Below are 21,084 nucleotides of genomic sequence, written 5' to 3'. Positions count from 1 at the left end.
AACCACGGCAAAGAGAGTTAAGTAACTTGTCCAAAGCCAAACTGCTTATAAACAGTTCAAGATTTAAACTCAGGCCACCCAGCTCCCAAGTGAGTTCATGCTTGCTGCCTGTCATCTTTTGTGACCATCGTAGAACAACTGACTGACATAATCGACATTCTCAAGTCCCTCCTCCTTGACTGGTCTTCCTTGTGGTGTTTATATAGCTCATGCTTACAAAAAGCAGATATTAAATCTCAGAGTCTCTAAAGACATGATCATTTAAAAGAAATAAGTAGGACTAATCATGTTCAATACCCAGACAGCTGAAATTATAAACACCTGAGCATTACGGCTTTCACTTTTCACTCCTTGGTTTATATATTCTCTCCCATTCAGGCCCATGTCTTAGGGGTCCTGGCACCAAACCCAGACAGCCTCGGCTCCCTGAAGCACAGCATAATCTAATAGCCTGCATAAATAAACCCTCATCAGGTGACCCTGAGAGAGCTCAAACACCATCTCAGATGAGCCCAGGGGCAGGCGGGTGACCAGAGCAAATTGCATAATTGTATGGAGACTTATCTCGCAATGGCTCTCTCCTTTCAAATCCCCTACAATCATGAGTGAAACAGTTGCCAATTACTTTAAAAGGATTCACCTTCTGATTTCCAACTTATACAGCAAATACTAACAACACATTAAGAAAGAAAGGAAACGTTCTCTCTTTACAAAGCAATCTCCCCAACAGAGTCAATTTCTCAATAGTGGTCTGTTCAGCTGTCCTGTCCTTGGTAGCCTCACATAACCCTGGCCCAGGGTCTTTTAATAATTGCTTCTTAATAGATATTGGCTAAAAAAATAAAAAATAAAACGTTGGCATACAGGACTCTTTTAATAAAGAGAAAACTTATTCATCTTTATCTAGCTCGGTCTGGCTTCTGAAATGTGTTACTTTGAAAGTTCTAGGAAAAAAATGTAAGGGGGCAGTGGGAAGAAGGCGAGAGGAAATTACTCATATTTTACAAGTTCAGAAATAGCAATTCTCTCTCCCACTTAGGTATCCCTTAACCTACTTAATATATCCACAGAACTTTGTGAATAGTCATCTTTCAACCTAGCAACTGCATCCTTATTCATTCATTAATCCACACTTACCTCATGTCTACCGTGTGCTAGCCTAGGTACTTCATATTTATTATTTCATTTAGTTCTCCAAAGGAAGCACAACGATCCTAATTTCACAGCTGAAGAACTGAGACTCAGAGATTTTATATAACATGGCAAGGTCACCCAGCTAGCAGAAAAGCAGAGCCCGTGTGAATACAGGTCAGCTTAAACAAAGACAGCCCAGGTGGCTCAGCGGTTTAGTGCCACCTTCAGCCCAGGGCATGATCCTGGAGACCCGGGATCGAGTCCCATGTCGGACTCCCTGCATGGAGCCTGCTTCTCCCTCTGCCTCTCTCTCTGTCTCTCATAAATAAATAAATATCTTTAAAAATAAATAAAGACAACCTTTATATCTGTTCCATACTTTCCAAGAGAGTGTTTGTTCAGAGACCACAGGCATAGAAAGCATTTAGGAATTTCATCGTTTGCCAGAAGAAACTCAATGGAGAGGCTTTTGTTCATTTTTGAAGATCCTCACAATATGTCACTGGAATGAGGGAGCTCAGGGATTTGTGGGCATTCTGCTCCCATTCCCCATGTACACCTGGCCATACATTCTAAGCTGCTCTGATGGATACGTGCTATAGGCATTCAGTAAATTTAGTCCAATAATTGGAATCTGCCATGTGCAAAGCCTTATGCTAGGTGCTATGAGAACTAAAAAGATGTGTGAGTAGAAACCCAGGACTCTGAGAACTATACACTCTTTCAACCAATGAATTAATCAGAAGAGGGTTATCCATGTGAGGAGAGAAAAGGGTAATGTTTAGCATGGTATTATTTAAGCTCCAGGTTCTCAGATGGAACATGTGAAGGCTTCTCTCAAATCCTGTCTGGGGCCTGGAAGAATTGGGGGGTGTCCTCTTTCTCTTTTCCTTTTCTCTCGTGAATGAGCTCTAACCAGCCTTTCACACCTGCCTCTCCCACTAGACAACACCAACTCTGACCTCCACAACCAACAGTCATTCTCAGGCTTCAATTGATTTGGCCTATCAGCAGCATTCATTAAAAGTAAATGAATCAAAGTATTGCAATTCAACATAGATGTGCAGGTACCTTGGAAATGATCTGCAGTGAGCATATATTATTTTTATAAAAGTTATTTTTGAAGTGTTACAGCGATAAATGAAGATTCTTTTCCAGAAAAATCACAAAAGTCAAAAGGATAATACAGTTTCATATGGATCAGTCTAGCTGAAGGGGTAGCTGAAACAAAGCCTGAGGCAGGGAAGACCGCTAAAGCAAAGATGGACCTAGATCACTACAAAACAATAGGGTATGAGTAAGACAATCAGAAGGGACCAACGGCCTATTCCTTGGGTAGTCTGGTTCCTTCAGTTGGGGGATTTCCTTGAGAACAGGTATCTATCCTACAAAGGCCCTATATGGGAAGGATGCTCTGCTCCTCTTCAAAGAGATCCTTTTCTTCCACGGACTATCAGGTTTCTTGACCATTTCAAGACCATTTGATAAGACCATTTCAGTTCTGGCTCTGGAACTGGTTTGAGTTCAAAGGGAGCTGATCTGTAATGATCAGAGTTTCTTAAATTTACAGAGGATCTTTCTCCCAATAGTTTCAATATCTTTTAGTCAGTAAAACATTCAATTTTCTCTCATAACAACCCTGAAAGGAAGCAGGAGGCAAGTTTTGTCTCCATTTCATGGATCAAGAACTGAGGCAAACTTCACTTGCCTAAAGTTTCTGCAATAGTGGAATATAAAGACTATAGCAGAGATTGCTGGATTTTCAACCCTCTGGTATCACTATGGGGCGACAAATGTGGCACCTGCGCTGCCATTCACCCTTCCTATGCCCATGAGCCACAGCTGAAAACGTGGCACTCTTTTTCACGATAGTCAGTCTCAGCTGTAGAATCCATCTCAATGGAACGCTCTAAGCAGCTACTACCATTAAATAGGCCCTGGCAAGGTAAGAGATAAAAATATATATATATCCAGGAGAGGACAAAGCCCAGCAGAACAGAAAAGGGTAAGGATTCACCAACTCTTCTTACTTGTTTTATGTATGAATTATGCCAGATATTGAAGATACCAAATGCAGCCCAAATATTAAATATTCTATTACATTCTTCTCTAAAAGCATTTTGGGGACGCCTGGTTGGCTCATTCGGTTAAGCATCCTACTCTTGATTTTGGCTCACATCACGATCTCAAGGTCATGAGATCAAGCCAGTGTGTCTAGCTCTATGCTGGGCATAGAGCCTGCTTGAAATTCTCTCTCTCTCTCTCCTCTGTCCCTCCCCCTCTACCCATGCACTTTCCCTCTAAGAAAATAATGCTTAAATAAATAAATAAAAGTGTTTTGTTAATGTGCATAAAAGAAGGCACTTTTATTTTAAAAGTATATATTCATATATGGATTGTATACTTTTGTAGGCTTTTGTACAGTAGTAAGGAGGTATGGATAGATACACTTATAATGCCTATAGAACTTTCTAGGGGGAAAAAGCAGAACTATTCTCTATGAGCACTTAGATTTTTCATAAATAAGTTCAAATTAATGTTAACTATAACAACAAAAATGAGTATTAATATGAACTCTGGACCTATTATGAGTCTGATCCTAGATGCTTTAGTTTTAATCCTCACAATAATCTGATGTGAAAAAGAATGATAATTTCAATTTTGCTGATGAGAAACAGAGACTTAAGTTTAAAGAGTTTAAGGTCACAGAATCAATGATGGGGTGGAACCAAAGCTGGAGAGTTCAAATTCTAATCACTAATGCAGACATTCCTCCCAAAATTATCTTGATGAGATTGTATTTGCAGGTTGTTTCCATACTGAGAAAATGAGGCATACTAGACTTAAATTTCAAAAGCCCTAGTATTTAAGCTAAAAGATGACAGATCCCTTCTTGGGTTTTCATGGTCTTAGGTTGTAAACTTGGGTCAGATGTAAAAACAAAGACACTAATCACAATTGTTGGTCATTCTATCCTTCAAGGAAGCAAGCTCTTCTCACAAGACATGCAGAGGGGAATATCTATACATAAATGCATAGCTCCTTGTGGTTTCATGTGAGGAGGCTCTGGGGTAAGAAGGCCACGTTCAAATTCAGTTCAAGAAACAAGAACAAAGGCAAGTTCAGTGCAAGGAACTGAAAGAAAGCCAGTGTAACTGGAGTACAGAGACTCTCAATGTCACCTAGTGATGCTGGAGGAGAATTTAAGTAAAATGACTTAAGACGACCAAGCCTTCCAACCAAGACTATCTTGTTAAGTTTGGGCATTTAGTACCCCTCTCTTATCACCACCCCAGCCCCAAACAGCAAGAATATGCAAAGTTACAAACATGTAGGGGGTTTGTAAGTATGTGTGTGTGTCTGCGTAATTAAAAAACAAAGATTAAATATCTCCATGGGTCTAAATAAATAAATAAATAAATAAATAAATAAATAAATAAATATCTCCATGGGTCAAACACAAATAGAGATGCAAAGGACACTTTGAAGAGTCCAGGAGTCCTACTTCTGTGGGCCATTGGGGCTGAAAATGTCCACAGGGACCTGAGCTAGCCTCCCTGCTAGAAATAAGCAAATGCAGAAGGGGAGCTCCATACCACAATGAAAGGGGGCTTTTAAACCTGCCTTATCCAGGGAGGTAGCAGAAGGCAGACACAGCCTCACAACCAGACCTGGGCCATGGGTACTGGCCTGGTCGTGGATCTTGGATGTTTTATCATTGAAGTGGAAGAGAAGCTCCCAACTGCTTATATACCCCTGGCTCTGGGTTGGGGACTTTGGTGGTAAGAAGCAGGTAAAAGCAAATCCCTTGATAGGGCAGGGTGAGAGCAAGGAAAGAACAAAGAAACAAACTCAAGATCATGCTCCAAAGCATAATTCCAAAGCATATGAGAAGAACCAGCATTAAAGAGGGTCCAATACTGTCAATATCAGACTGTTCCACCCCCTGCCCCTGCCGTGAAATGAAAAGAACAACCTAATAGTGACTTTAAACTGGAGCTTTATAAACATGTAGCTTGTTGCACAGACTATCTGTATCAGAATTCAACATTCCTCACAGTAAATTTCTTATTATATAAATCTTTAAGTTTGAAGTGTTGAACTTGTACTTTCCAGTGAAGTGATCGGAAACACAGCATCACTATCTTTAGCATCTGTGAGACCATGGGCTATGGCTCTGTTCCCTCCAAGCCATGAAGGCTGAACTTCCAAGGTCTCTGCACCTCCACAGCATCTTTAGAGAATGAAAGACAATCTTGGGACAGTTTGTGACAGCAGAACGGACATGGCTGCCAAGGTAGATGATATGGATGGAAAAGCTAAGCCAGTCCTGCGACAGAACACCTCTCCTTGATAGAAGGATGGGAAAGTGGGCAGAGCAAGAAGATGGTTCCTGAAGTTAAACATGGCCTTTATAACTAGATTCAGTCTCGAGTTAGAATGAACTTATTAAATTCTCCACCTGCTCTGCCACAGAACTGTTTATGTTTACAAAGCAACATTATATGTACTTTAAAATGGGAGATCCTAAATATAAAAGATGGCCATTCGATGAATGAATAGCTGAATGGGCCAAATCATCCTAAGTTAGAAAAAAACTGGGGCATCATGCATATTCCTCTTACTTTTCATGACAAGCTCAAAAGAAGTTCTATGAAAACCTAATTAATCAATTCAAATAATCCACCAAAAGAAAGTTTCTGTAGTATTCAATTGCAGAAGGTCACAGCACTGCTCTAATTTCAATGGTGGTATAAGCACTGGCTGTTTAAATCAATCATGTTCCTTCTCTTTCTCCAAAAAAGGCATAGTACTAGATGCTACTAAGTACAAAGGATGAGGAATAGATCACATATTCAGGCTCCAATCCCAATCAGAATTTTGGTTTAGGGAGAGAAATACCTTCATGGAAAGCTGACAATGTGGGCAAACATATAGCCACCCTTGTGAAACTACAACTCCAAAGAAGCCATGATGCATTAGCCAAGGACTAATTTTAGTCCTTTTTTTTTTTTTTTAATCCCAGACAGCAGTGATTACAGTGCTGAAAAAAATGTTTTCTTCCTAACCCCTCACAGGAGATCTAGGAGGGCTCCCCAAATGTCTGGTTTGGGGTAAAATCTAATCTGTCAAAAACTGCAGATTCTAATGACAAGATGCAGCACTGTGAAGTGGCAAGCTCCCTGTCCCAGGCGATGTTCAGATGGAGAGACCCGTGATGATGCGTCATAAATGTGCGGACGTGCCTGAGGTGGGAGGTTGCTGGATTATTGCTTCCAAATCTGGAACCAAGGACTCTGGGCCAATTCTTAGGCCAGCACTTCCCATGGGGGAAAGGCAATGACAGCACAGCCGCTAGATCCTGAAAAAGCTCAGAGACCACTTTGGTTGTGAACCTACGGCTTGTTGACAGCCCACTCTCTACTTAACTGCAGGTGGCAGACTTATAATGATTCGTAGGCATTTACTGCCACTGACCTAAAACCAGCGAATTCTGCTAACAGAGATTTATTAGAAAGAAAATCAAGAAACAACGTATAATTACAGGTGACGCTTAGTTAGCAGTTAATTATTCAGTTCTTTGTTCCACTCCTTTCTTCTTCCTACTTAATTCCTTTTGGCCACTTCTCTGTGAATTCACTTCCTTCGTCCAGTGGATAAATAAAGCAGGTGAGATTCAAAGTCCCCAACAGGGCAATCTGTGGTTGGAAGCGGTGGGAAAAGGCTTGGGAAGGGGAAGGAAGGCAGGAGGATATTAAGCTTACTGGAAAAGTGATTGTGTTTTTTTGTTTTGTTTTGGTTAGTAGGGTATAAAGTCTGGAGTCAGACTGAGTTTTGATTTCTTGTTCTGCCACTTACTAGCTGTGTATCCTTGGGCAAATAACTCGGCTGGTCTGACTCAGCTTCCTCATGGAGAAAATAGGGATATTAATATCTGTGTTGGAGGACGTTTGCAAGGATTGGATAAAATAATGCAAAGAGCCAAGTATGGTTCCTTCCCATCTGGTAAGCACTTAAGCTGCGTTATTAAAAGTACCTAAAATTTACTCTTCTCATGTAATTAAAATATGTCTGAAAGCTCTTACACTGAGAAGTAGGGGTTCCCAAGTATATGCACACATATTAATCTAAAAATTTCTTAGTATAAATTTGCATTGGTTAAGGGTGGCTCAGCTGGTTAAGCATCTGCCTTCGGCTCAGGTCATGATCCCAGGGCCCTGGGACTGAGACCCAGAGTTAAGCTCCCTGCTTTAGTGGGAGCTTCCTGCTTAGCCTGCTTCTCTCTCCCCTTCTGCTGCCACTCCCCCAGCTTGTGTGCATTCTCTCTCTGTGTCTCTCTGTCTCTCTCTGTCTCTCTGTCTCTCTCTCTCTCTCTCTCTATATATATATATCTTTCTCTGGCTTTCACTCTTGCTCTATCTCAAATCAATAAAACCTCTTTTAAACATTTTTTTTAAAAATTTGCATTGGTTAAACTTTACCTGTCGACTTCCCTGCTTGGAGGAGCAGCTACTTGTGCTCCTTGAAGGGGAGACCAGTTTTTGGGACACCCCAAGGTTCTTCTCGTCACTCATCATGAGCAGTGGGTCACTTGGCCTTGATGCAGTCAAAATGCCATCAGAAGACAGTGGAGCTGAGAGTATGGAAGTCCCACACAGGCAGGTGGCTCAGTTCTTATCCAATACGTTTTAAAAGCATTTTGGATGACCCAGAGGAAATCTCTAAAAGCAAAAGAAAAGGATTACAGAGAGGGTCAGAGGCATCAGACACCATCTATAATTAGCCACTGATAGTCTGCAAGTGGTTTGTCTATGGTTCAGATCACAGAGCCATGATGCTTAGTTGTATCAAAAACTGAGAAGGAAAAGATGTTTTTATACCCATCTTATATTGGAAATTATGTATATGTGGTTTTTCATGTAGTTTTGCAAAATGACAGAACTAAGAACAGTAGTAAGAAAATATGAGTCCAGACACATACAAAATCAGTACTATAAAAACCATCTGAAACCACAATGAGATACCACTTCATACTTAGTGTATAATTTTTTTAATGGAAAATAACAAGTATTAGAAGAAACTTCAACCCACAGGCATTGCTGGTAGGGATATTAAATGGTACAGTGAAGTTGGAAAGAGTTTGGCAGTTTTTTAAAAAGTTGAACAGTACTATCATCTGATCCAGGAATTCCACTCCTGGGTGCATCCCCCAAAGAACTGCAAACAGGTGTTCAAACAAAAACTTGTACAAGAAGGTTCACAGTAATGCTATCGGCAGTAATCAAAGGTAGTAACAACCCAACATCCATCAACTGATGAATGGATAAACTACATGTGATATATGAGGTATTTAGGTCTTGAGGACACAGTCTTTATGAATGGAATTAATTATAAAAGAGACCACACACAGCTCCCTTCCACCATGTGAGGATACAATTAAGTATGAGACCCAAAGGGGCCCAGTGCCCACACTGGCATTCCTCATTTTGGGCTCCCAGCCTCCAGAACTCTGAGGAATAAATTCCTGTTGCTTATAAGCCACCCAGCCTGTAGTATTTTGTTACAACAGCCTAAATGGACTAAGACTGTATATCCATTCAGTGGAATATTATTAGGAATTAAAAGGAATGAAATAGTGATACATGATACAGCATGAGTGAACCTTGAAAACATCATGCTAAGTGAAACAAGCCAGACAGAAAGACCACATATCTTTCTATTTATATGAAATAATCACAGTAGGCAAATCCATAGAGGCACGAGGCCAAGTATGGGTTGCCAAGGGCTGGGGAAATTGGGAAATAGAGTATGGCTATGAGGTCTCCTTTTAGGGTGATTAACTTCTGGAACTAGATCATGGTGATAGCTGTACAACAGTGTGAACAACTAAATGTCACTGAATTATATATGTGAAAATAGTTAAAAGTTGCGTTTATGTTATATGTATTTTACTGCAATTTAAAAAAACTGTTGTGTGGTTTTTTGTGGGGTTTTTTTTGTTTTTGTTTGTTTGTTTGTGTTTTGTTTTGTTTTGTTTTGTTTTGTTTGCAAGGATCGGGTAGAAGATTTATTCTACCAAAGGTTTTGGAGACATTGTCTAAAAACACTATTATATAGTGTGACAAAACTATGAAGGAAAACAAAACTTCTCACATCACCTAGAGAATACTAGTAATTGAAACAATAATCATCTTTGAGTCCACACTACTTACTGCCAAGTCCTAAAGTAAGAGTCTCCCATACACATTATCTCATTTAATCAACAGTCTGATGGGAGGAGATTCTCTCTCCTTTACAGAGGAAAACACTGAGTCTCTGAGAAGTTAAATAACTTGCCTCCTCGCAAAGCTGGCAAGAGGCTGAATTCACCCTAGATGCCAGGTCTTTAACCTTGGGGTTGGAATTCAGCATGCTTTAATAGCCAGGTCTGGCGACAACAGCCACTGCCCAGCTCTGGGACCCAGTAGAACCCAGAAGCTGCCTAGAAAGACTCAGGAGGGCATACATCCTATATCAGCTCTGCAGAGGTACCACCCCCCTCCTTCCCACATCCCACAGCACAGGACCTTTAAGATGGCAAAGTGTCTGAGGTGGGGAAGGGGACTGATCGGGGAAGGGGCAGGGACGCCTCCTACAGTAGTTAGCTGGGCTGCCAGCTGCCACCCGCAGCTCTTCCCGGGTGAACCACTGCCTTCACCCACAGCCCTGAGCCAAGAGTGAGTAACGTGTTTGGTTTGGGCTGAAGTAGGCCAGCCTTTTATTTGACATACTAAGTTCAAATAAATTCTGTAACTTTCCCAAGCATATTAACAACAACAATAAAAAAAAATTATATCCCATCTATTTGGTTCTTAGTGTTCACATAGTCTAATTTTAAATAGAAGCGTGTTATATAATCATCCGGGACCCAGCTAGTTAGATATTATTTTAAACCTTTGGTTAATTATTCAATATTCAATCTCCTATGCCCTTCATTAACACTTAGCTCTTTAAAAATGAGTCTGCTAATCAGCAGCCAGTGATGTATGGAAGTTTTGACTCACTATAGTGTACACCAGATACCAATACTTCAGTGTTGTTAACTGGGATTTATTATTTTATTTTATTTTATTTTATTTTATTTTTTTTGTTACCTGGGATTTAGATAAAAACTTTTAAAAAATGAGTAGGCTAAAACCATCAACTAAAACCAAGACAGTGAGGGAAACCTGGGTGGCTCAGTGGTTAAGCATTTGCCTTTGGCTCAGGTCATGATCCTGGAGTCCCGGGATGGAGTCCCACATCGGGCTCCCTGTGTGGAGCCTGCTTCTCCCTCTGCCTGTGTCTCTGCCTCTCTGTGTGTGTCTCTCTCATGAATAAATATAATCTTTTTAAAATAAATAAATAAATAACCCAAGACAGTGAGAAATATCATCTCAGAAAATAAAATTAAGGTACTTGTGGAGCTGGAGAACTCAATTCGCACATTGCTTTCCTAGAAACCCCCCAAATCTCTGAATTCAGATATATTGGATCCAACAATAACTAAGACTAACACCAAACCAACAGCAGCTTGTCCACAAAGTCAGCATTACTTGTGGGCCATGACTAATTGGACCCGAAGTTAGAGGCCAACACCGTTGAGTTCAGAAACTGCCAAGCAAGGCTGTACGGATATATTAATAGTTGGGTTTAATAGCACGGTGGCTGTTGCTGTGTAAGAAGGAGGGGGGAAGAAAGCTGTGACGGGAACCCCAAATGATGAACTGTGTGCGGGGGCAGCCGTTGCCATGACGACCAATGCCACAGTGGATCCGGAACACCAGCAAAGGGTTTGTGCGTGTGCCCGCCAGTATTTCTGTCATGTTTTTAAAAGCTGAGGCTCCCCCAGGGTGAGTGCAGGCTGAGGGGTGCTGTCTAACGACTGTGCAGCAGGGGCAGCAAGGAAGACTTGGGCAATGAAGGGTCGCAGGACTTCTGAAACTACCCGGTTAGCAACACAACAACCCTGTCCCAGAGGCAGCGGATATACAAGGTCATCTTTATCTCTGAGCTCCACTAAATTTCACCTCGAAAGGAAGAGCCAGCAGGGCTAGGGCTGTGAGCAGGCCAAGTGCCATACTCACTGAAGTGGGTACTTTGAGGTCCGGCCTCTCTTTCTCCCTCAGGACTCCAGCCTCTCAACATCCATCCTCGAAGGAGTCAGGGATTACCACTCAGGCAGATGCATCTTATTTCATCTCCCAGAACCTTCCAGCCTAGCTGCATCAGAAACTCAGTTAAAATCTCTAGTTAAAATTCAGTTCACTTATGGCTCGAAAGGCAAAAGAGGTCAAAATCTTGGGAAAAGGAAATACTTGAAACAGGGTAGAACAAAGCGTGAAGGCACCAGAGGCCCGAGATGAAGGTGCCTCGGGAGTAAAGTGGTCATGTGGAAGGAGTAGTTATTGTGACAACCTAGAGGACCCTAAGGGCTGGCCGGGAGGGTGCTCAGAGGGAAGACCCTGACAGGAGTCCCAAGACAAAGGACCCTCACAGAGGAGGCACACAGAAGGTTGGGGTCTTCTACGCCAAGTGCTGACCTAGTCAAATGGAGAAGACCAAGCCGTTAAGGGTGATGAACACTGGCCAGGGCCCAGGGCCACTGGTTCAGGGGTATATGGACCCATGAAGGCGCTTTGGTGCTTTCTCTTCTCCCAGTGACCCTTCCATGGAAATCCTCTAACTTAAGGGGTTTTTATAAAATAGTTTCCCTGCCCACATGCTGTGAATGACTTAAGGACAATAGTTTATCCCTCCTCCCCTTATTTTTTTCACTGAAACATAACTTCCATATAGTAGAGAGAACAAATCTTAAACAGACAGCTCTATGATATTTTACATTGGTAAATCCTGAAATAATCACCACCCAGACCAAGAAATAGAACATTTGCAGGCTCCCCAGAAGGTTCCTCCATCCCTTGACCCTTGATCCAATAGGGAAGGAGCAAATCCTCCTGCTGAAAGCTGTGGTACCTGCCCCCAGTCAACCTGTCTGGCAAGTACTTGTCTAAGCCTCCAACAGACAGACAGCTGAGACTTCCCAAACTTATAGGAACAGCTCGTATGACTGCTCTTGTGCCTTCTACCTAATGCAAGTGTTTGCTGCAAGACAGAACTCAGTGTGGAACCCGCTTTCATTTCAACAAACCACCTGGTAGCCAAATCCAACGGGTATGAGAAGCTCAATGCACTTAGGTCAATTAAAAAATGCCCTTCTGGTGCTTCTAAGATGAGCTAGGTCCTTGCATCATTGCCAGTCCCCTTGGAAGCTAATGGGTCAGACCGAGGCGAAAATAGTATTCCAACTAAAAGTCCAATGTGCATGAGACATGCAAGCACAGCGCTTCCATGAGGAAAGAGAACTGATTTCTACCAAGAATGGGGAAGAATAAATGATAAAGACACTGCCAAGCATTTGGGCCACAAAGGCTGATTTTAAGACCTATTGTGGCTATTTTTAAAAAAGATTTCATTTATTTATTCATGAGACACACACACACACACACACAGAGAGAGAGAGAGAGAGAGAGAGAGAGGCAGAAACACAGGCAGAGGGAGAAGCAGACCTCCACGCAGGGAGCCCGATGCGGTACTCGATCCCAGGACTCCAGGATCACACCCTGGGCCGAAGGCAGGCGCCAAACTGCTGAGCCACCCAGGGATCCCCTGTGGCTATTTTTACTTAAAAAAAAAAAAAAAAAAAAAGAATACACAGTTTGGAAAAAGATGTAAAGAAGATGTATAGACTAAGATGTATGTGACTCAGAAGGAGCTTTGAATTGGTGCTCTCTTATTACAAACTCTGCACACCTTGACAGATGTAGTAACCTCTGTGATCTTTAGGGTTTTTGGGTAGGAAACGGAGCATCATGCGGATTAAATGAAAAATGAGAACAAGGTGTCTGGTGTGTATAGAATAGACACTCAACAGACGTTAGCTCCATTTTTTCCTCTCTTGGCTTCCTGAAAGTGGCATATACAGCACCAAATAAGATCCTATACTCCTCTTACAACAAAAAACAAATAAGAACTCTACAGAATTTTAAAACATATTAACATTTTCCCCAAATCCGTACCACAAGTGTGAACAGATTTTTAAATCCTCAAAACAGCATGCTTACTTTGAATAAGACATAAATGCAAATGATGAAAGCCACGTTATTCATCAGCATTGGCTATCCAAGAAAGCAACTGAACAATAACTAGTAAGTTTGAAACAGTGGCATATAGCACAGCTATTTATTATTCTATTAGGCCTGGGAGTCTGCACTCACACACTTGGTCATGTTTGGCTGAGAAACAGCTTTTCTTTTCATCCTTGAAAACAACTCACAAGAAGGCCAGATGGCATACAGTTCTAGTTAATTTAAAATTTCCCAGTATAATATATAGAAGAATTATGTCCCAAATTAACACCAAAAAAAATCATAATGGAATATCCATTTCTGGTCTTCCAGTCTGCTTTGGTAAAAGAAAATTATTCAAATCCTGGATATGCATGTTTTTAGAAATGATGCCCACTGAGACACCCTGATTTCCACGATGTTTACATGATCAATAGTAGGGCTTTGGTCATTTGACTCTAAGATCCATACATTGATCAGAGGTTTCTGGAAGCAGGTTCTAATCACAATGGCCTCAAATAGCTTGATCCTGCACCTCGGTGTGTAATGCTGGCCAATATGCCTTAACTACATGGATGGCTGACTTGATGCAGAGATGTTGCCGACTGCTCCTGGGGGGATAAGTATTGAGGCTCACAGCCAAACTCATCTCCAAAGAAGTCTATTCTAGACAGTTTTTCAATTAGAGTTGAAACCTGTCTCACTAGGACACACTGCTCCCAGACCTGCCCTCTATCATGACACAGGGCAAGATTAACAATTTCTTTTTCATCAATGCCTACACTGGAACCACCACCACTCCCCCATCCTGCCCAGCAAATCTTTTCTTCTCCAGACCAAACAGTCCTATTTTCATCAGCCATGTCTTATGTAATCCTTATGACCACAGCCATCCCATTCTGATTACACTTCCATTTGTCTGTGCTTCCCCAAAAATGGTGCCCAGATCGAGGCAAGCTCCAGGTGTGGTCTGCCCAGAACAGGAGGGCAGAGAGCACTCAGGCTCCCTGGCCACGTTCGCACCACAACTGTAACCACTGCCTACTTGTGTCTGAGCTCTAGGGACACCCACACCTCTTTCTAGCACTCCCCTTCCTTACAGTCCTCTAGGGCTCTGATGTGGCAAGAGCCATGAAGAAGCTGGGCTTTTCTCTCTGAACAGGACTCCTTTCCTTCCTTTAGCTGAAATTCAGGACTTGCCTATTCTTTTTTATTTCTTTATTTCTTCATATTAGTTTTGACCCCTGATTCCAGTCTGTCAAGACATTTCTAGGGACCAGTTGCCATTCAGTGTTCTTGGCTGGTTTTTCCTTTGTGGAAGCAATCACAGATTGCATAGGCATGTGAATTCTGTCCTCATCTAACAAATGATACTAGGAGATTTACTAAGAAGAGCACCAACGGCACTGAAATCCTCTCCAATGCTTGATGCTAATTTATCCCTTTATTCTCATTTCCGGGTTCAAATTTGCCAACCCACTGCAATCCCCCTACCTGTACAGTCATGCCCAATTTCTCAAAGTGTCCAGATCCACCTTCTTCAAAGTCTCCTGGATTCTTGTTTCAAATGCAGATTTTGGAAGCTCCACTTTAGATGGATTGAATCAGAATATCTGGGGACGGGGATGGGCCTGATAACCTGTACATGTGACACATTCCCCACGTGATTTTGTGCATGATGTAGCCAGTAGTGCTTAACCCTTCTTATCTCACCCCGAGCCAATCCTTCTATTTGTGTATCTGTGATGTAAGCAGAGTAGATAGGAAGCCAAAACTCCCTTTTATTATCCTAGGCCTGTGGTTTTCAAAAACTGGTCCTCAGAGCAGCAGCATCAACATGACCTTGTTGGAAATGTTCGCTAGAAATGCTAATTCCCAGACCCCGTGGAGGACCTGCAGAGCAGGAGCTGAGGGTGGGACCTGTTTTTAGTAAGCTCTTTAGGTGATTTTGATATATGAGTTTAAGAACCACTGCCCTACGTTAATATTCTAGCCATGGAATCTTGAGATTTCTGGTATACATTTGTCAGGGACTGGACTAGATCCTGAGCTCTCCTCTGAGAAAGATTCTGTTCTGTGGCTTGACTGTTCCTTTAAGCCAGGGATGGCAACTACCAGATACATGTGCTTCCAGTCCCCACTCCCATGCTTAGTCACCATGGCACATTTTCTTGACCCTTCAGAAAACAAAGACAGAGGGGGACAGACTAAGGCCCGTGCGGGCATGGTGGGGGTGGGTGGAGATCCATGCATTCCCTTTTCCTGATTAGGAGCCTTCATTTCATGAGACATTAACTGCACTCTGATCACAAGAGTCATCACATATGAATCTGTCCTTGATCCTCAACACAAAATATCTACCCTGGAGGCTCTTGCCAAATATCATAACCTTGAGTGTTGTACTGTCTAGACTCTGTAGAGCAGTGGATCTCAACTCTAACTGCACCTCAGTATTATATGGGGAGCTTTTAAAAATGCTGATGACCAGGCCCCATCCATGGTCTAGTATGGTGGGATTTGTGGTGGGGCCAGGCTTTGAAAGTCCTAAAACCTCCACAGGTGATTCTGATGCACATCCAAGGTTGACAGGCAACAGTAATGATCTAAAAAGGTAACATAATGTGTGCATGTAGCTCAAACCAGATTCATCAGTGGAGAAGTTGGTCAAACTGCACTGTTCTTAGAACCTCTAAAGAACTGCTTTGCCTGCACTGCCCTCTGAGTCCTCTCCTTTGCCTACAATGAGAGAGATCATATTTACAAAAATAAACAACCAACCCACCCAATGATATTGGAAGGTTTTATACAGTAGTGTAATAATTAAGGCCATGAGCTCTGGATTCAAACTGCCTGGGTCCAAAGCCAGTCTTCCTAAGTGGCTTTCAGCAAATTTTGAGTATCTCTAAATCCTCAGTGTCCCGTGTGACAAATGGAAATAATGAAAGGATCTTCCCAAAGGGGTTGTTGAGGTGATTAGATGAGCTAATGCATACAAAGGCCTATGAAAGGTGACAGGGCAGTCACCTCTCCATGAGCCTGCCAGTGTACAGTGCTGTCGTCACTCTTGTGCACAACATCACAGTGGCTGCTTTTCTCTTAGTATCAGAAAAGTAGGGCAGCCCGGGTAGCTCAGCAGTTTAGCGCCGCCTTCGGCCCAGGGCCTGATCCTGGAGACCCAGGATTGAGTCCCACATCGGGCTCCCTGCATGGAGCCTGCTTCTCCCTTTGCCTGTGTCTCTGCCTCTCTCTCTCTGTGTGTGTGTGTGTGTCATGAATAAATAAATAAAATATTAAAAAAAAGAATCAGAAAAGTAAGAAGGATATTTACAAATATCCACATTCCTATTACCTAACATTAACAGGTCTCCATCCTTATTTAAACAATATTTTATTTTTATAACTACCATTTTTCTGGCTTTTAAAGAATTTTGCCTAATGTATAGTATCATACCATACATTTATTTCTTTAGTAGGCTGATTTTCAATCACAATCACTACACATGCATACACTCTAGTTCATTCGTGTCACACAGTTTCATGGTATGAATAAGCCTTGTTTAACTTACTCTTCCTTTACGTTGTTTTGGATCCTTTGCTCTTAAAAACAGAGGGGTAGGGTCTGCTCTTTCTGATGCTATGGAGTGATTTTCTGAAATAAGTGGAATGACCGTGTATCTCGAGGTAGAACTCATTTTAGTTCCAAACTGCTCCTCAAACTGGTCATACCACCTTACACAGGGTTTCTTTAAAGAACCTTTCTAAGAAAACGGCCAGGTCTCAGTATCAGAGTGCCACTCCTAAATGACTGGTGTGTTCTCCACTTTTGGAGCCTGGGAATTCACAGAGAACATATCCCTCTTTGCTTGGGGTGCCAGGGTGGACAGAGAACTACCATAGTGAAGGTGAGCATTTCTGTGTGCCTGGCTTACCTTACTGTCACTGTGCTCTAATTCTCTCAACTACCCACTAATTTCCTGGATCCTGTGTGTATTCTTGGGAACCATTTCAAATACTTTGTGAAATAAGACAACATTTAAATTAAAAATCTGTGGTTTTTTTTTTTGTTTGTTTGTTTTTTTGTTTTTGTTTTTTTTTTAAGCTAGAAAGTAACATGAGCTGCTGTTGGCAAGATGTCCTGATAGTGGGCAGCTTCCTCCTCGGCTCCCTAGGATGCCCCTGTGTTATCTTGCAGGGGAGCCCCAGCCCCGGCCTCACCATCCAGATGCCCCAGAGATGCTCTGAACAAGTGAGAGGGGCGGGAGGGGCAGACACACAAATAACCCCTAGCTCACAGAATCGGCAAGTGGCATATCAAAGGTGCCTGTTAGTAAAGAAAGGTAAAGGACAGGACAATTGGAGGAGATCCTAGCGGCCACAGCTGCTCACTCCAGCCTTTCAGAGGGCACAGATGGCCAACTCAAAGCTGGCAGGATTTCTAGGACAGAGCACTTGCATGCGGATATGGGGAAGGAGGTAAAGGTAATTTCCAAATGATTCTTATTTTTTGTCCAAATGATTATTATGAAAATTCCATGTCATATACCTAGATGAATCCTACCCTTTAACAGGAAAAAAAGCTTTTGACTCAGACCTTAGATTTCTACCTTGTTCACAAGGATATCACAAGATAAATACTGTAGCAAATACATCAAATATGCTTCTTCGAGAAGTCTGACATCCTCCGTAAAACATGGGAAAGGAACCTGCTACACAAAAATGCTCTTGTCTGGCAATTCCAGCTGGTTGCCTTGATGCCCGGGGCTTTCCTCCCAGAAAATCCGAGCACCTACTCCTGGTCACACAGGCTGCTCCACTCTTGGCACTCATTACCTCCCTGCCCCTAACCTCTGACTTCCCTCAGGATAGTGGCTTTTGCTGCTGGCGCAATTTGATCAGCCTGTGTCCTCTCCAGAAGTACTATATTCTCACCATTGTCCACCTGAGTGGGGTTTCCAAGGTCATAGATCTCACCTATGGTTCCATCGCAGCTCTCCCAGGACAAGTTCCTGACCTGAGGGTGACCCAATATCCTCAGGTGTCAACTGGTAGAAGGAAGATATACTCTCATCTGTGATGTTTTTCATTCTTGATTCATTTTTACCATCCAGTAGCCTAACCACAAGGGGAAACTAGAATAATTCAGCCTGTCTTAAGTATACCCAAACCTAGTCCCTTTCTAAATGTAAACTGTTCGCTTGATTAGTAAGACTACATTATAGAATTCTGCAGTGGACAGCTGGAACCGCTCGGTGTGCAGTTTTGATTCTTAGCCCTGAGTGCTTGTTGGAATGTCCTCAGGGGCAGTACAATGTCCTCATAGCTCTTTCATTGAAAATTTAGGGGTAGGACCTGGGCAGCAATAGTTTGATAAAAGCTCCCCAGTAGATTGCAATGTGCAGCCAGGATGGAGAACCACTGCTCTCGAGTTTTCAGGAATTTCCTTTCTCTAATATTCTTAACAACATATACCCATTTTTAGGCTTCTGATACCCATCGCATTCTCTTTCATCCAGCACAGTTTGCTCCCAGAGGTTCTATGAAGATCAATTCAGTCCCCTGGTGTGTTCTGGTTGGAACTGACACCCAGAACCCATTTCGCAGTGCGAGGTACGTGTTTCCTATCCCTTCACCTATCTTGGGCTTCAATTTTCTCTTTTCTTGTGTGTATTCAATTATTTTCAGTTAGTACTACTCCTTTAGAATATAGATTCAGGGGATTCCTGGGTGGCTCAGCGGTTTAGCGCTGCCTTCGGCCCAGGGTGTGATCCTGGAGGCCTGGGATCGAGTTCCACATCAGGCTCCTTCATGGAGCCTGCTTCTCTCTCTGCCTGTGTCTTTGCCTCTCTCTCTCTCTCTCTCTCTCTCTCTCTCTCTGTGTCTCTCATGAATAAATAAACAGAATCTTAAAAAAAAAAAAAAAGATTCAGAGAAGGAAAAAAAGTGGAATTAGAATAATTCTTTTCACTCCTGATGTTTTGTGAAGAGAAAGTTTCCACACCCAGAAGCTTACTTTTGTTTGTTCATCTGGCTCTGGATATATGTTTGAAAATCTGTTTTTGTAGCTTTTAAGCACTTTTTGAATGCCTCAGCTCATTCCTGACAGTAGTTCTGCAGACTTTATTCTAGCATGCTTGCATAGCACTCTTCATTCGTTTCTCTTAACTTTCAAGTGTGGCTTGCTGGATCCTCTTTTCCTCTCTCAAACACACAGGCATTTACTAAAGTTTTGTTCATCCACTTCCTTCCACAAGCTTTAGCTCTTGATCATCTCACCCATGGCCCTGACTTTCGTAAGGCAGCTGTCTACCCATTCCGTGATCTTGACCCTCCTCCAGACCACAGCCTGGACTTACCACTGGAATATGAAGCCTACTGCTTATTTCAAAAGCAAACTCATCACTCCCTCAGGCTGACACCTGGGCTGACTTCCCCGACTCCAAGACACCCACCCTCTCCTGGTCCACCCCAACTCCCTTTCCCAGATCCCTCAATACCATAGATTCCAGCTCTGACCTGACACCCACCTCAGCACCCCCAACTAGATTTCCATTCTTCCATTCCCAAAAGCACCAGTCCACCATAGACCCCCAACCCCCACTGGGTGTCTCTCCCATAACTTCAATCTACCTTACTTTTCCTCACCCAGCTCACCTTCCTCAAAAGATTCCAAGTGTCTCTCCTCAGCTCAAAATTCCCTTAGTTAAAAATCCTAAGCCCTTCACATTTCAGTTAAATTTAGCTGGCTTTGGACTCCAGCTCTACCCACCACTCACACTGTGTGTTACTAAACTTCTGAGTCATGCCTCATCTGAAAAGAGAATGAATAATAGTATTAAACTTTTGTGAAGATGGACTGGACTGAGACAATGCATAGAAAGCACTTGACATGGTACCTGGCAGACATGCTCTGTTATATTTTAGCTGTTATTAGTTACATTTCATCTCCAAAAGCTCACATAGTACACCCTGTATTCTGAAGTATGGAATATACCTGCAGTTATACCACTCTGCATTGATCTTTGCTAATCTCTCTCTCTCTGTGAAGCACCCTGGAACCCAGGTTTCCTTCTCCATCTGTGAAAATGTCCTCCACCCTCCAAAGAGCACTTCAAGTGTCATCTTCTCCATTAAACCTTTTCTGAAACCACCCCCACCCATGGTTTTATTTCTTTTTTGAACCCCTGTGCTCTCTGAAAGTATGTCTTCTGTGTCCTGTAACTGACTCACTCTTCATACACCCACCACTAGATGTTAGGTCTACATCTAACTCAGGGACTGCATTTTACTCATCTTTACATTCTGTGGAAAAGTAACTTACAAAGATTGGTAGCAATGATGATAATAATAATTGTTGAGCCAGACTGATACGAGTTTCAGAACATTTTAGCCATCCCTTCTTTTTGAGGTCTCCTTACCATTTTATCTTTGGCCACGAGAGAGATCATGTCTCTCTTTTGTCTGAACTCTTGAAATGTTTCTAGAACCATGCTTCTTTAGGGATTTCCTCTCCTGGTTCCTGTCACTTTATATCGCTAGCCAATGCTTCTTGGTTGGATCAGAAAGAAATCCAGAGATGTCAATCCTTGCATTATTTTTTCAGTCTTAAAAATTAAATGGTCAGCAAAACAAGTGAAGAGTTTATCAGAAATTAGCAGAATAAAACTTCTGGTGCTTCTATCAGCACATTTGGCAGCCACTCTAGATTTATAGTCTCTGGGGAGAAAGCATCATCCATAACCTCTGTCTTGCAATCTATAATATTGATCCTACTGTAACAATCTTTCTGTGGCTTTTTTCCCCCTTA

The 21,084-nt window shown here is 42.3% G+C and overlaps 1 protein-coding gene across 2 annotated transcripts in view; it reads right to left on the bottom strand.

The window, feature by feature from the left end:
- Positions 1-21,084, bottom strand: part of OSBPL3 (oxysterol binding protein like 3) — a 136,641-nt gene that overhangs the window by 81,504 nt on the left and 34,053 nt on the right. Inside the window, exons 1-2 of one of the 2 annotated variants that reach the window (XM_077856492.1) lie at positions 14,775-14,796; positions 7,617-7,856 (exon numbers count right to left, since the gene is read on the bottom strand). In XM_077856492.1, the coding sequence (XP_077712618.1) occupies positions 7,617-7,712 (96 nt within the window). In that variant the 5' untranslated portion in view covers positions 7,713-7,856; positions 14,775-14,796. Of the gene's footprint in view, positions 1-7,616; positions 7,857-14,774; positions 14,797-21,084 lie in introns of those variants that run through there. The other variant, XM_077856491.1, reaches the window with a different exon arrangement.

Source organism: Canis aureus, chromosome 18, assembly GCF_053574225.1.
Source record: "Canis aureus isolate CA01 chromosome 18, VMU_Caureus_v.1.0, whole genome shotgun sequence".
In the NCBI taxonomy this organism is placed as follows: domain Eukaryota; kingdom Metazoa; phylum Chordata; class Mammalia; order Carnivora; family Canidae; genus Canis; species Canis aureus.
Note: the sequence above shows the minus strand (reverse complement) of the source record. Positions and strands in the feature narration are given on the sequence as shown.